The sequence below is a fragment of the Dipodomys spectabilis genome, unplaced genomic scaffold (assembly GCF_019054845.1).
Source record: "Dipodomys spectabilis isolate Male_0828 unplaced genomic scaffold, ASM1905484v1 ptg000098l, whole genome shotgun sequence".
NCBI classification, from domain to species: Eukaryota; Metazoa; Chordata; class Mammalia; order Rodentia; family Heteromyidae; genus Dipodomys; species Dipodomys spectabilis.
The window spans coordinates 18,165,261-18,178,590 of NW_024870775.1; the positions used below are offsets into that span (position 1 = coordinate 18,165,261).

The 13,330-nt window shown below is 39.3% G+C and overlaps 1 protein-coding gene across 2 annotated transcripts in view; it reads left to right on the plus strand.

Annotated features, from left to right (window-relative positions):
* Iars1 (isoleucyl-tRNA synthetase 1) overlaps nt 1–10,057 on the plus strand; it is a 72,789-nt gene extending 62,732 nt beyond the window's left edge. For both annotated transcript variants that reach the window (XM_042686566.1, XM_042686565.1), the window contains exons 31-34: nt 2,964–3,089; nt 3,680–3,823; nt 6,076–6,228; nt 9,642–10,057. In XM_042686566.1, the coding sequence (XP_042542500.1) occupies nt 2,964–3,089; nt 3,680–3,823; nt 6,076–6,228; nt 9,642–9,724 (506 nt within the window). In that variant the 3' untranslated portion in view covers nt 9,725–10,057. The remainder of the gene's footprint in view (nt 1–2,963; nt 3,090–3,679; nt 3,824–6,075; nt 6,229–9,641) is intronic.
* Nucleotides 10,058–13,330: the final 3,273 nt, after the last annotated feature.

Below are 13,330 nucleotides of genomic sequence, written 5' to 3' on the forward strand. Positions count from 1 at the left end.
TTTTGTGCTCAAGATTAGTGCTGTATCACTTTATAGCCCCATTTCCAACTTTTGGCTAGTTAATTGGAGATGGGAACGCCTGATTCTCAGATCTCAGCCTCCTGAGTAACTAGGATTAAAGGCGTGACCCACTGATAACCAACGATAATGCTTTTAGTAAAGCAAGCTGGGAAGGGGAATCAAAGGAGGAGGCAACAATGTTTGATAAGAAATGTACTCATAAGGAGGAGGCTACAATGCTTGATAAGAAATGTACTCATTATCTTGCCCATGTAATTGTAACCCCTCTGTACAGTATTTTCACAATAAAAAAAAAAGAAATGTACTCATTATCTTGCCCATGTAATTGTAACTCCTCTGTACAGTATTTTCATAATAAAAATTTGAAAAAAGAAAGCTTACCTAAAGACTTAGTGGGGTCAAATGGTCGTCCAGGCCCTCTGTGACCCACATTTCAATATTAAGTTTATGTACGTGTATATACTGATGTTTTTCCCAATCAGATAGACAGTAGTCCTTAAATGGGCTATCATAAGTGGCTTGGCATAGTTTTATGGAGTTCATTTGATTTCATAGTCTACCACTTTCAGTAATTAGCTGGCTTCTACATGAACATCTGATGCTGCATTTCCTTGATATTCAGTTAATTTTTATTTTATTATTTACTTGTTTGTTCATTATTATTTGCAGGTCCTGGGGCTTGAACTCTGAGCTTGGACACTGTCTCTGAGCTTTTGTGCTCAAGACTAGTGCTCTACCACTTGAGCCACAGCTCTACTTTTGACTTTTTTGATGGTTAATTGGAGATAAGAATCTCATGTATTTACCTGCCTGGGCTGGCTTCAAACTGTGACCCTCAGATTTCAGCCTCCTGAGTAGTTAGGAATATAGGGGTGAGCCACTGGCATCTGACTTGGTTAGTTATTATACTTAATACTGAGATTGCAGTTTTATGAACCAGTTAATTATTTTTTGAAGTTATTACCTAGTCTTATGATCCCAATTGGTATGATCTTAATTTTGGTTGGTTAGTCTTTTTTTGTCAATACTAGGTTTTGAACTCAAAGGTTTGCACTAATGCTTTGTACTTGAGATATATACACACATATATACACATATATATACATACGTCTATATATGCATGTATATATACATATATATGTATATATACCTACATATATGTGTGTATACATGTTTGTATATTTATATATCCATTCATTTTTTGTTTCAATAATATTGTTTAGATAGGGTCTCATATTTTTACTTGCTGGCCTGGACCAGGATCTTCCTTCCTACAGCCTCCCAGGTAACTAGAACCACAAGCAAACACCATCCTGAAGCCTGGCTGATTTTTTTTTTTGAGATGGATCTTACTAATTTGTTTTTTTGTTTTGTTTTTTGCTAGTCATGGGGCCTGAACTCAGGGCCTGGGCCCTGTCCCTCAGCTCAAGGCTAGCATTCTACCATTTGAGCCACAGCGCCACTTCTGGCTTTTTCTGCTTATGTGGTGCTGAGGAATCAAACCCTGGGCTTCATGCATCCAAGGCAAGCACTCTACCACTGAGCTATCTTCCCAGCCCTGAATCTTGCTAATTTGTTGCCCGGCTGGTCTAGAATCCTGAACTTCTGCAACCAGGCCTTGAGTTCAAATCTTAGTACCAGCAAACACTAAACAAATTCTGTACTCAGAGAAACGTTAATTTATATTGAGTACTTTTTTTAATTAAAAGTTTTTTGTTTTTTGGGGGGGTCCGGTCGTGGGGCCTGAACTCTGGGCCTGGGCGCTATCCCTCAGCTCTTCAGCTCAAGGCTAGTGCTCTACCACTTGAGCCACAGCGCCACTTCTGGCTTTTTTCTTTTTGTTTATGTGGTGCCGAGGAATCGAACCCAGGGCCTCATGCATGCAAGGCAAGCGCTCTACCACTGAGCCACCTTCCCAGCCCAATTAAAAGTTTTAAAATCCTGACACTGAAAATACTGTCCATAAAAAAGAAAATAGTGGATTGAACTTCAACACGAAAATAGTTTGCCTTGTAAAAGATACTAAGAAAAGAATCAAAAGCAATCTACAGGCTTGGGTATCTTTTACAAACATTATGTCCAACAAATAAAATTAGTGGAAACACCATCCATTTTGAAAACTGGGCTGGCACCAGTAGCTTATAATCCTGCCTACTCAGGAGGCTGAAATTTAAAGACATGTTTGAAACTAGCCCTGGCAGAAAAATTCATGAGACTCTTATTTCCAATTAATCAGCAAAATGCTAGACTGGAGGTATGTCTCAACTAGTAGAGTACCAGATGGAAGCAGAAAAATGGAACAGAAAAGGCTGATCTAGAATCCAGTTCAAGTTGTAGTACATAGACCAAAAAGAAAGGCCACTTGCAGTTTGTTTTTTGGTGTTTTGTTTTGTTTTTTGTGTTACTGAAACTTGAACTCAGAGCCTGACTCTTGTTTGCCTCGCTTACTGAGTTGGTCTGATAATAGCTGAGCTTCCAGTCTGCCTTTTTTGCTGTTCTGTTTTGGAGCTAGAGTCTTGCAGACTTTTCTCCTGGCTGGGTATTTTTTCTGGTACTAGGATTTGAACTGAGACCTCATGCTTGGTAGGCTTGCTCAGTCAATTGGTGCTCCATGCCCTCAGCCCTCAAATATTTTTAATCACTCTGTACCATAAGGACTTACAAATGACACAAAATGCAAAATGGTGATTAAAAATACAGATATTTAAATCTAGCAAAAGATGACAACAGATTGCTTATTAGAGGACAGCTCTCAACCAAATACATATTATGGAAACATACGTACTATACACTTGGGAAGGGAAAGAGTTTGAACCCTCTTTGTATCCATTGAGTTTTCTCAAATTTAACATTTGCTGAACAAATTTTATTCATTGATTTTTAAATTTCATTTAATGTGATCTTATTGTGTGTGTGAGGGGTTTGTTTTGTTTTGTTTTTAGGTGGAGTATTGCTTTTGGAAAATCCAAAAGGTGAAAACAGATTGGACCTTTTAAAGCTAAAGAGTGTTGTTACTAGCATTTTTGGTATTAAAAATGAAGATCTGGCTGTCTTCTGTGGTAACTCAGGTATGGAGGAAGTGCATGGATGTCTGCAGGTCCTCATTTCTCATCAGCTGTGCTACAGAACCATTGCATTCTGAGGCGGCAGCCGCTGTCCAGCAGCACCTGCCCTATGGTGTCTCTTTTTGCCTCCTCACTGGATAATTAGCTAAAAACCTTGGACTTACCAAGAAGCAAATTTCCCAAATTATTCTGCTCCTATTAGACACAATTTAGAATCCTCTCTGAATGAAACTTACAGTTTCATTTAAACATAGTACCTGAATCTTATTAAACTCAGGCACTAAAATTTTAAGTTTTGAATGCCATGCCATTTATTCTGCAGCATTTTGACTTCCTACTATTTGCAGGATGAAAATTTGGTGGTAGAATGTGTGCTTAGCATTTACAAAGCCCCAAGTTCAATCCCCAACATCCCTTTCTCCCCATTCCAAAAAAATTAAATCCTTGATATCATTAAAGACTTGTTTATAAGAAAAGGCAATATCCTTTGGTAAAAAAATTAAATGGAAAGAGTCACTTTTTAAAAATTCATGATAATTTATAGTGAAGTAGGAAAAAGTAAATGACTCCAAACTTGTTATTGTTCTTTTTAGAAATACAAAACCAAACTGACCTACTGAATCTTAGTGGAAAAACACTTTGCGTGACTACAGCATCCACTCCCTCTTCAACCAACAGTCCTAGCAGTCTTCTTTGTCAGTATATTAACCTGCAACTCCTCAATGTACAGCCACAAGGTATGTTCTCCCTCAACAGTCAACAGTAAGGTGACTAGAATGTCTGACAAATTGTTTTCTTTTTTTTTTTCTTTTTTTGGGTCCGGTCGTGGGGCCTGAACTCTGGGCCTGGGCGCTGTCCCTCAGCTCTTCAGCTCAAGGCTAGCACTCTACCACTTGAGCCACAGCGCCACTTCCGGCTTTTTTCTTTTTGCTTATGTGGTGCTGAGGAATTGAACCCAGGGCCTCAGGCATGCAAGGCAAGCGCTCTACCTCTGAGCCACCTTCCCAGCCCCAAATTGTTTTCTTTTTATTTGCTTAGTGCTAGTGTTAGTGCTTGAACTCAGGACCAAGGCATTGCCCCTGAGCTTTTTTGTTGTTGTTGTTATATACGCATAGGTATTTATTTACGTTACAGGTAATTTTTCCCATCTGTCACAATAATACAGAGGCAGTAACAACAAAAGCAATAACAGTATCTCTTCTTGTTAGATGCTTATTTAAACTTTCATATTTGTTGTAAATATTATTTGTTTTACCTTTCACTACTGCTGTGATTTAAGTATCTCATTACCCCTACTTTATTATTGAGCAAATTAAGGTTTTTAGAACTTACAAATTTACACAACTCTTTAGCATTTAAGTCTAGGTTTCTGGGCACAAAGTCTGTGGTGGTAATTTTTTTTTTTTTTTTTTTTATCCATACCCTCAGTTTACTAAATATGTCCTGAAACATTCTGTGGAAATGACATTAAAGAAAACATCATAGTTCCTACAGCTAATCTTTACAGAGTTTCATCTCAGACAACATACTAATGCAACAAATCATTAAAACTCAACTTTTTAATAGTACATACTTCTTGCAGTTTTTTCTTTTAATAGATTACTCTTATCAGTTTACATTTGTGTAAGCAATTCTGAGCTAATTCATTAACATTTCTGTCTCAGATTTTATACCCCTACAAATCTCTGAAGTTATTGATGCATGGTTGTGAAAAGAATGTATGCTGGGGCTGGGAAGGTGACTCAGTGGTAGAGCGCTTGCCTTGCACGCATGAGGCCCTGGGTTCGATTCCTCAGCACCACATAAGCAAAAAAGAAAAAAGCCGGAAGTGGCGCTGTGGCTTGAGTGGTAGAGTGCTAGCCTTGAGCTGAAGAGCTGAGGGACAGCGCCCAGGACCAGAGTTCAGGCCCCACGACCGGACCCAAAAAAAAAAAGAATGTATGCTATGACACAAAGATAACAACTAAAATGCAAATTCAATAAATACAAGCAGCAAAACCTCAACAACCTAAAGATATACTTGGCTGTGATAAATTGTCCCCAGATATTAAATAAGTATCTGCCAAGACACAAAGGCCACCAACCAAGCCCTTGAGCTTTTTTAATCAAGGGTACCACTTGAACCACAGCTCCACATCTGGCTTTTTGGTGGTTAATTGGAAATGAGTCTTATGGATTTTCCTGTTAGCAATTCTACTTCCAGGCTGGCTTTGAAGCATGATCCTCAGATCTGAGCCTCTTGAGTAGCTAGGATTATAGGCATGAGCCACCCATCCTGGCTGGATGTATTTTTCATGCCAGCTTCAAAGTAGTGTTTTGAAATGTGAGCTATAGCCAAGCATGGTGGCCCATACTTACTGTTATTCTACTTGGATGGCTGTGCGAGGAAGATTGACAGTTTATAACCAGCATGGTCTATCTGCATAGAAAGCTCACTTCATAGATAGGTAGGTAGGTAGGTAGGTAGGTAGGTAGGTAGGTAGGTAGGTAGATAGATAGATAGATAGATAGATAGATAGATAGATAGATAGATAGATAGATAGATAGATAGATAGATAGATAGATAGATAGATAGATAGATAAAAATATAATAAATAGGTAGAAATTACGGCTAAATGAAACTAGTTGTTTCATTTTGGTTTTTTTTTTTCCTTTTTTTCTTCCTGGAAAATGTTCTGGATGCTGGTACATATCCAGACCTTAATTATCAGACTAGCTTTATATCTTATTGTACATACTTTTACTGAAATCTTACTAGCCTAACTGGTCCCAAGGTACTGGCAACTTGCTTTTTCTTTTTACCTTCCTCTTCAACTGAATGGTTGAAGGCTGTTTCTGTATAGACTGTACCTCCAACTGTCATAGTGTCACTTCTGTGCCCACTGGAGGCTTTTGAAGCTTTCATCATGGCCCAGTAGAGCTGTCTGCTGTCTCCTCTGCTACAGCGTACACCCTGGGGAATTAATCCAGTATGTTGTTTCTTCTGTAGAGTGTTTAATGGGAACAGTAGGCACTCTCCTGCTTGAAAACCCACTTGGGCAGAATGGACTCACCCATCAAGGTCTTCTGCATGAAGCAGCCAAGGTATTTGGCCTTCGAAGCAGGAAGCTCAAGCTCTTTCTGAATGAGGCTCAAACACAAGGTAAGTTGATTATGCACCAGAAGGTTTTTTCTTCATTGAAAGTAGATTTTGATGCTGTTAATTATTTGTAGATAAGTATGTACGAGATGGTACCTTTTTTTTTCCTTCAGAAAATAATATTTTTTAAAAATAATATTTAAAACCAGGTGCCAGTGGCTCACACCTGTAATCCTAGCTACTCAGGAGACTGAGATCTGAGCATTGCGGATCAAAGCCAGTCCAGGCAGGAAAGTCAGTGAGAATTTTATCCCCAATAAACCACCAGAAAACAAAAAGTGGCGCTGTGGCTCAGGTGGTAGAGTGCTCACCTTGAGCTGAAGAGCTGAGGGACAGCCCTTAGGGCCAGAGTTCAAGCCCTACAACCAATAATAATAATAATACTTAAGGGCAGAATGTAGCTCAGTGGTAGAAGACTTGCCTAGCATATGCAAGTCAATCCTCAATGCCATTAAAAAGAACAGAGAGGGTGGGATAAAGGGACAATAGAAGGGAAGGAGAGAGGGAATAAATAATAATTAAAGAGATGAATACTTTTTGTTTTGGAAATAACCTAAAATATTTTTTAGATAAATAAGCATATTTGTCCACCCTAAAATTATTCTCTTCCCCCCAAACCAAAATTCTATAGTATTGTAAAATAGCAACCTGAAGGAAACTTACAACTAGCACTACAATCAATTACCTTACTCTTCAGTATATAAAGCATGCTCATGTGCATTACTTTATTGGGGCCCATTATAATATGAAGAATTGGATTACATATTTCACATCTAGTATTTATTTATTTTTTTTTTTTATTTGAGAACATACTGTACAGAGGGGTTACAATTACATGGGCAGGATAATGCATACATTTCTTACCAAGCATTGCCTCCTCCTTTGTTTACCCTTCACCTCCCTTCCCAGCCTCCCCCCTCCCCCCCACCCAATCATACCCCCCCCCCCCACCCACACCGACATTGTAAAGCTGGTTTTGACATGACATTTTGTACTTCTCATTGTTGCAACAGGTCCACCTGAATCCTTAAACGACTTGTTTGTCCCCATCTCCTCCACATGTTATACTGACATCAAATATAGTGAAAGCGGGGGTTACACTGTGGGGGAGGGACATACAAAGCAACAAAGAAATAATCTTATAAATGCATTAGAAACACATGCATGAAAGAAACAAAAACATTAAAATACATATTTGAGGGTTCGTTTTCCTAACATCACATTATCTGACTTTTTCCGCTTGACTCATACCTATACTAGATATTGCAAATAAGGGAAACCATGGGACCTATGTTTCTTTGGGCCTGGCTTACTTCACTTAATATAATTTTTTCCAAGCCTTTCCATTTCCTAACAAATGGGGAAATGTCATTCTTTCTGATGGAGGCATAGAATTCCATTGTGTATGTATACCACACATATCCAGTATTTATGAGAACAGAAACTCAGGAGAGGGACCGGCACAAGCCACTGTCTGGCATCTCCTCCCCTTTCATTCATCTCCCAGCTTCCATGCCTGTTTTGTCAACCTCTGGATAGACATCCAAGCTGTACTTCAGAGCTCCATTGTATAATCCTGTGTATTCACCTAGTTCACTTTACCATTGTTGCCACTGGAATTGCATCCCTAAACAGCTCTTCCGTGTGGGATCCCTTTTTCTACTTCCCTTTATCTGGAGCTAGCTATTCTTTCATTCTTGGGGAGTTTCATTTAGAAGCCACTCTGGAGACTTCTGTTAGTCTATTTCTATAGGCCTAGGAAATTTCTTGTTCATAAAGAAAAATAATAAATCATCTGATAGTTTCTGGTAATTTACTCAAAATTCCTGACTCCATCTACAAAGAGTTAGATTCAATTATGAGGGAATAATCTACACAAGATTATCATCACTTTTAGTCAGGCACTGGTGGCTCATGCCTGGAATCCTTGCTACTCAGGAGGCTAATATCTGAGAATCGAGTTGGAAGCCAGACCAGGCAGGAAAGTCCTTGAGACTATTTAATTAACAGCTCCACTTAGGCATTGACTAAGTGAATGTTACCTATGTAATAAAGAATTTGGTAAGACAAGTTTTATCAAAGTCCCAGCTCTGAGGGAAATCTCTAAATCCTTGGATTTATCAGGAATTCCCTGATAGGAGTGTCTTTGTACTTCATATACACATGATCATTTATGATATTGAGATGACTCAGGGTAGACTCAGTCCAGCTAGGACTATCTATATGGTACAAGTTGGGGACTTGGGATAACAGTCAAGACAAACTACAACTACATGGGCAATGAATCAATCATGCCTATATAAGGAAATCTCTAAAAACTCTGGACATAAAGAGTCCAGTGAGCTTCTCCACTTGGTCATACCCTATATGTTGTCACATGATTAAGGCTAGAAGGGGGTGACGCTGACCATTAAGCAAAGATGAATGACCTGAAGTTCCTCATTTGTCCACTCTCCAGATTCTGCCCTTTGCATCTTTCTTTGTCTGGTTCCAGTTGTTATCCTTGCCCTATAATAAATCTTGCACTAAGTGAAGCCTGAGTGGAGCTGTTGCTCAAGCGGTAGTGTGCTAGCCTTGAGCAAAAAAAACTCAGGGACAGTGCACAGCACTCAGGCCCTAAATTTAGGTCCCAGGACCAACACACACACACACACACACACACACACACACACACACGATTATCATCACTTCAGATACCATCTACCACCTAAGGCTATTGAGCCCTCATATTCAGTAATTTGCTGGAAAGACAAACTCACTGAAAGGTGTTAAACGCACAGATTTGTTATATAGTTGTAGTTTGTCTTGACTGTTATTATGTGATCCCAAGTCCCCCATTTGTATCATATAGTTAGTCCTAGCTGGACTGAGTCTACCCTGAGTAATCTCAATATCATAAACGATCATGTGTAGAGATTTCCCTGAGAGCTGGGACAATAGTAAGACCTATCTTACCAAATTCTTTATTACACAGGTAACATTCAAAATTATATATACATGTATTATATTTGTATATGCCCAGTAGGTAAAACATTTATTTTTTTAAGTTGTTGTACAAAAGGTTTCAACTCCACAGGTCAGATTATGAGTACAGTGCATCTTGATTTAGAGTCACCCCTTCCATCATTCTCCCCCTATCCCTCCCATCCCTGCCCTCAAGATACATAGTTCAGTTTTTACATAATGTACATTTAATATAATGACAGAGATGACATAGTTTGTTCACTCTACACACACACACACACCCTTCCCCTGCCCTGCAAAACATGGTGCAGCTTCCTGGTATTCATTTTATTGTTCAACTGTTTGTTAGTTTGTTCAAAGGAGTTACACCATTGTACTCTTCTGTAAATATCTTCCTTTGGTCAATTTGTTTCTGTATATATGCGTATAAAACCTTTCCCTTTCCATTCTAGAAATCACAGAAGATATCCCCATGAAGACTTTGAATATGAAGACTGTGTATGTTTCTGTATTACCAACAACTGCAGAGAGCTAATACTGTGTCATTGCTGTGGTACCGTCAGCCTTTTCCTGGTTCATACCCATCCCTTACATGTACATACACATCGACTCACTGAAGATACTTCCTTTAGGTGCATGACTTATATGCTCCTTTTGGCCTGAAACTCAAGAGGGATTAAGTAACTTGAAACTTTACATAATGATCACACTTAACCTTAAATACCTATGCAGTTATGTTGGGAGAAGGTTATACTGTTACCTCAGCACCACAATTTCTGTACTTAAGTTCTTAAGCACAGACAGTAGATGTGATTTTAAATGGCATAGTATATATATATATATGTTTATCATTTTATGGACTTCTCAAGCCAATTTGAAATCTCCTTTTTGTTGGTGGTGGTGGTAGTGGTGGTGATAGTATGGTAGTTGTGGTTATGGGGCTTGACTCGGGACCTGGGCACTGTCCTTGATGTTTTCTGCTTAAGATTAGCACTCTACCACTTCTGCTTTTCTGGTAGTTAATTGAAGGTAAGTGTCACAGATTTTCCTGCCCAGGCTAGTTTTGAACCACAATCCTCAGATCTCAGCCTCCTGAGTAGCTAGATTACAGGCATGAGCCACCAATGCCCAGCTCCTTTTATCTTGTTTTATTTTTTGTCAGTTATGGGATTCTTACTCAGGACTTGGACACTGTCCCCGATCTTTTCTGCTCAAGGCTAGTGCTCTACCACTTTGAGCCACAGCTCCACTCCCTGAAATTTCCTAAACAAGTGATTATGTTTTATATTTCTGCTACCTGGGTTTTCCTGGGTAATTTAATGGAATATTTTAAGTTTCAACAGAGCAAAACAATAAGCAGACTCTTAGCAATATATGTGTGTGGGGGGGGGTAATTTTATTTTTTTCCACAGTTTAATGAAACTTGAAATGTTAAAAAAAATACTATCTATATTAAGATAATCTATTAAAACCAACATTACCTCTTCCCAAAATCCTGGGTAACAGTTTGAGTCCTTAGAGAAACAGATGCCAAGGCAAAATTAGATATGCCAGTATTTACTGAATGATAAGGGGATGGGGGAACAAGTATAGGTAGAGACCCCATCAGACAACAATGTGGGCTGGGCGCCGGTGGCTCACGCCTGTAATCCTAGCTACTCAGGAGGCTGAGATCTGAGGATCACGGTTCAAAGCCAACTCTGGCAGGAAAGTCTGTGAGATTCTTATCTCCAATAAACCACTCGAAAACCAGAAGTGGCGCTGTGGCTCAAGTGGTAGAGCACTCGCTTTGAGCTGAAGAGCGCAGAGACAGCGCCCAAGCCCAGAGTTCAAGCCCCACGACTGACAAAAAAACAATGTGGGTTTGACACTGAAAGAAAGGCAAGAAGATTGATTAGAAAAACTATAGAATACAATGAAACTCTGAAACTAATTCATGGTCAGACTAGAGGAGTCTCCAGATAAAGGTTCTATTTATTTAGTCTAGTTCAAAGTTTAGAAACAGTGAGTGTCCTAGCCTTGTATTTCTGCATTGATCAGTATCCAAGATCAGCCAGCGGGATTTGTGTCACTGGCATCAGTATGTCTGAGAGTAGAACAGCTATCCACATTACATTCTTTTGAAGAATGATCTGATCTGAATGATGCTCCTCAGTATACCCAAACACAAACCCACAAAAGTTGGAGAAATGAAGAAAAACAACAGCCAGATTTGGGAGAATTAGAAAGCAGATAAATGAGTATTAAATAAGTTGATAGATAGAAGAAAACATAAACAATTATAAACAAACAATTGAGGGATTAAGAAACATAGGGTCAGAATCCTCTGCACCAGCTGATGTCTAGGTAAAGATGAGATATAAATTTAGGGAAGACTGAACAATTCAAGTGTCTCCCCATTACCACACTGCTTGACAACACTGGCCACTTTGCATGTGAAGGTTTATCTTCTAGAGGGACAATAGAGTGATTGTGGCGATGGGTAGCACATGGGTAGCAGAATCACAATAAGTTCAAAACAGATATTTGCAAGTTTGGAGTTCTTCTCAACTCAATTCTTAGATTAAATAATTTGCAAGGACTCAGGATCCTTACTGAAAGGTATTTTATTAATGGTGTAATGGTTGATTTTGATTGTCAACTCCATTGGATTGAGAAATGCCTAGGAAACTAGTAAAACACACTTGGATGTATCTGTTGGGATGTTTCCAAAAACATCCATTCCGATTGGGGTCCTATTCTCCCCTATTCTCTCACCATCAGAAAACAGCACAATGTTAGTGGCTCACACCTGTAATCCTAGCAATTCAGGAGGCTGAGATCTAAGAATTGCAGTTCAAAGTCAGCCCAGGCAGGAAAGTTGTGAGACTCTTGTCTGGTGTAAACCACCAGAAAACCAGAAGTGGCACTGTGGCTCAAGTGGTAGAGCTGAAGAGCTGAAGGACAACACCCAGGCCCAGAGTTCAAACCCCATACTGACAAAAAAAAAAGTGAAAATGTTCTTGATCACACAGCAGAAATTAAATATTCAACATTGAGATCTAGGTGCTGGTAGCTTATACCTCTAATCCTAGCTACTCAGCAGACAGATCTGAAGATCAAGAATTGAAGTCATCTCAGGCCAAAAAGTCTATGAGGCTCTTATCTCCTATCAACCAGCAAAAAGCCAGAAGTGGAGGTGTGACTCAATGTGGTAGAGCACTAGCCTTGTTGAAAAACTTGAGGTCCCAAGGTCAAGCCCCAGTGTCTGCACAAAAAGAAAAACAATTAAAAAAGAAAATAACTTGGGCTGGGAAGGTGGCTCAGTGGTAGAGCACTTGCCTTGCATGCCTGAGGCCCTGGGTTCAATTCCTCAGCATCACATAAGCAAAAAGAAAAAAAGCCGGAAGTGGCACTGTGGCTCAAGTGGTAGAGAGCTAGCCTTGAGCTGAAGAGCTGAGGGACAGCGCCCAGGCCCAGAGTTCAGGCCCCACAACCAGACCCAAAAAAAAAAGAAAAGAAAACTGAACAGAATCCTTGGAAAATAATGTAAGGGAATTTTTCCAAATGCTAAAACAACTAAAAGTATAAGATAGGAGAGGAGGAATATTACAATTACTGAGTCTAAGAAGTCCTTTTTTTTTTTTTTTTTTTTTTTTGATTCGTTGTGGGGCCTGAACTGTGGGCATGGGCACTGTCCTTCAGCTTTTCAGCTCAGCTCAAGAATAGTGCTCTACCACTTGAGTCACAGCACCACTTCTGACTTTTTCTGTTTATGTGGTACTGAGGAATCAAACCCAGGGCTTCATGCATGCTAGGCAAACGCTCTACCACTAAGCTACATTCCCAGCCTACCTTTTCTTGATCTAAACAATTGGAAATACATAATAAAAGTAATTTATAATAAATCCAAGAACTGACATACTAATAGTGGAAAACCTTTAGTTCTAAAATCAGTAACATAAAGAAGCTCACTCTCACCACTTATATTCAACATTGTTCTAGAGGCTCTAGCCAAAGCAAGGGCAAAAAAGGAACAAAAAGCATTCACATTGAAACAGAAGAAATAAAATACCTTTCTCTACATATGATATAATCTTAGGTGGAAATCTCTAGGGCATGGTACACACAGCTGTAATCCTAGCTACTTGGATGGTGAAGA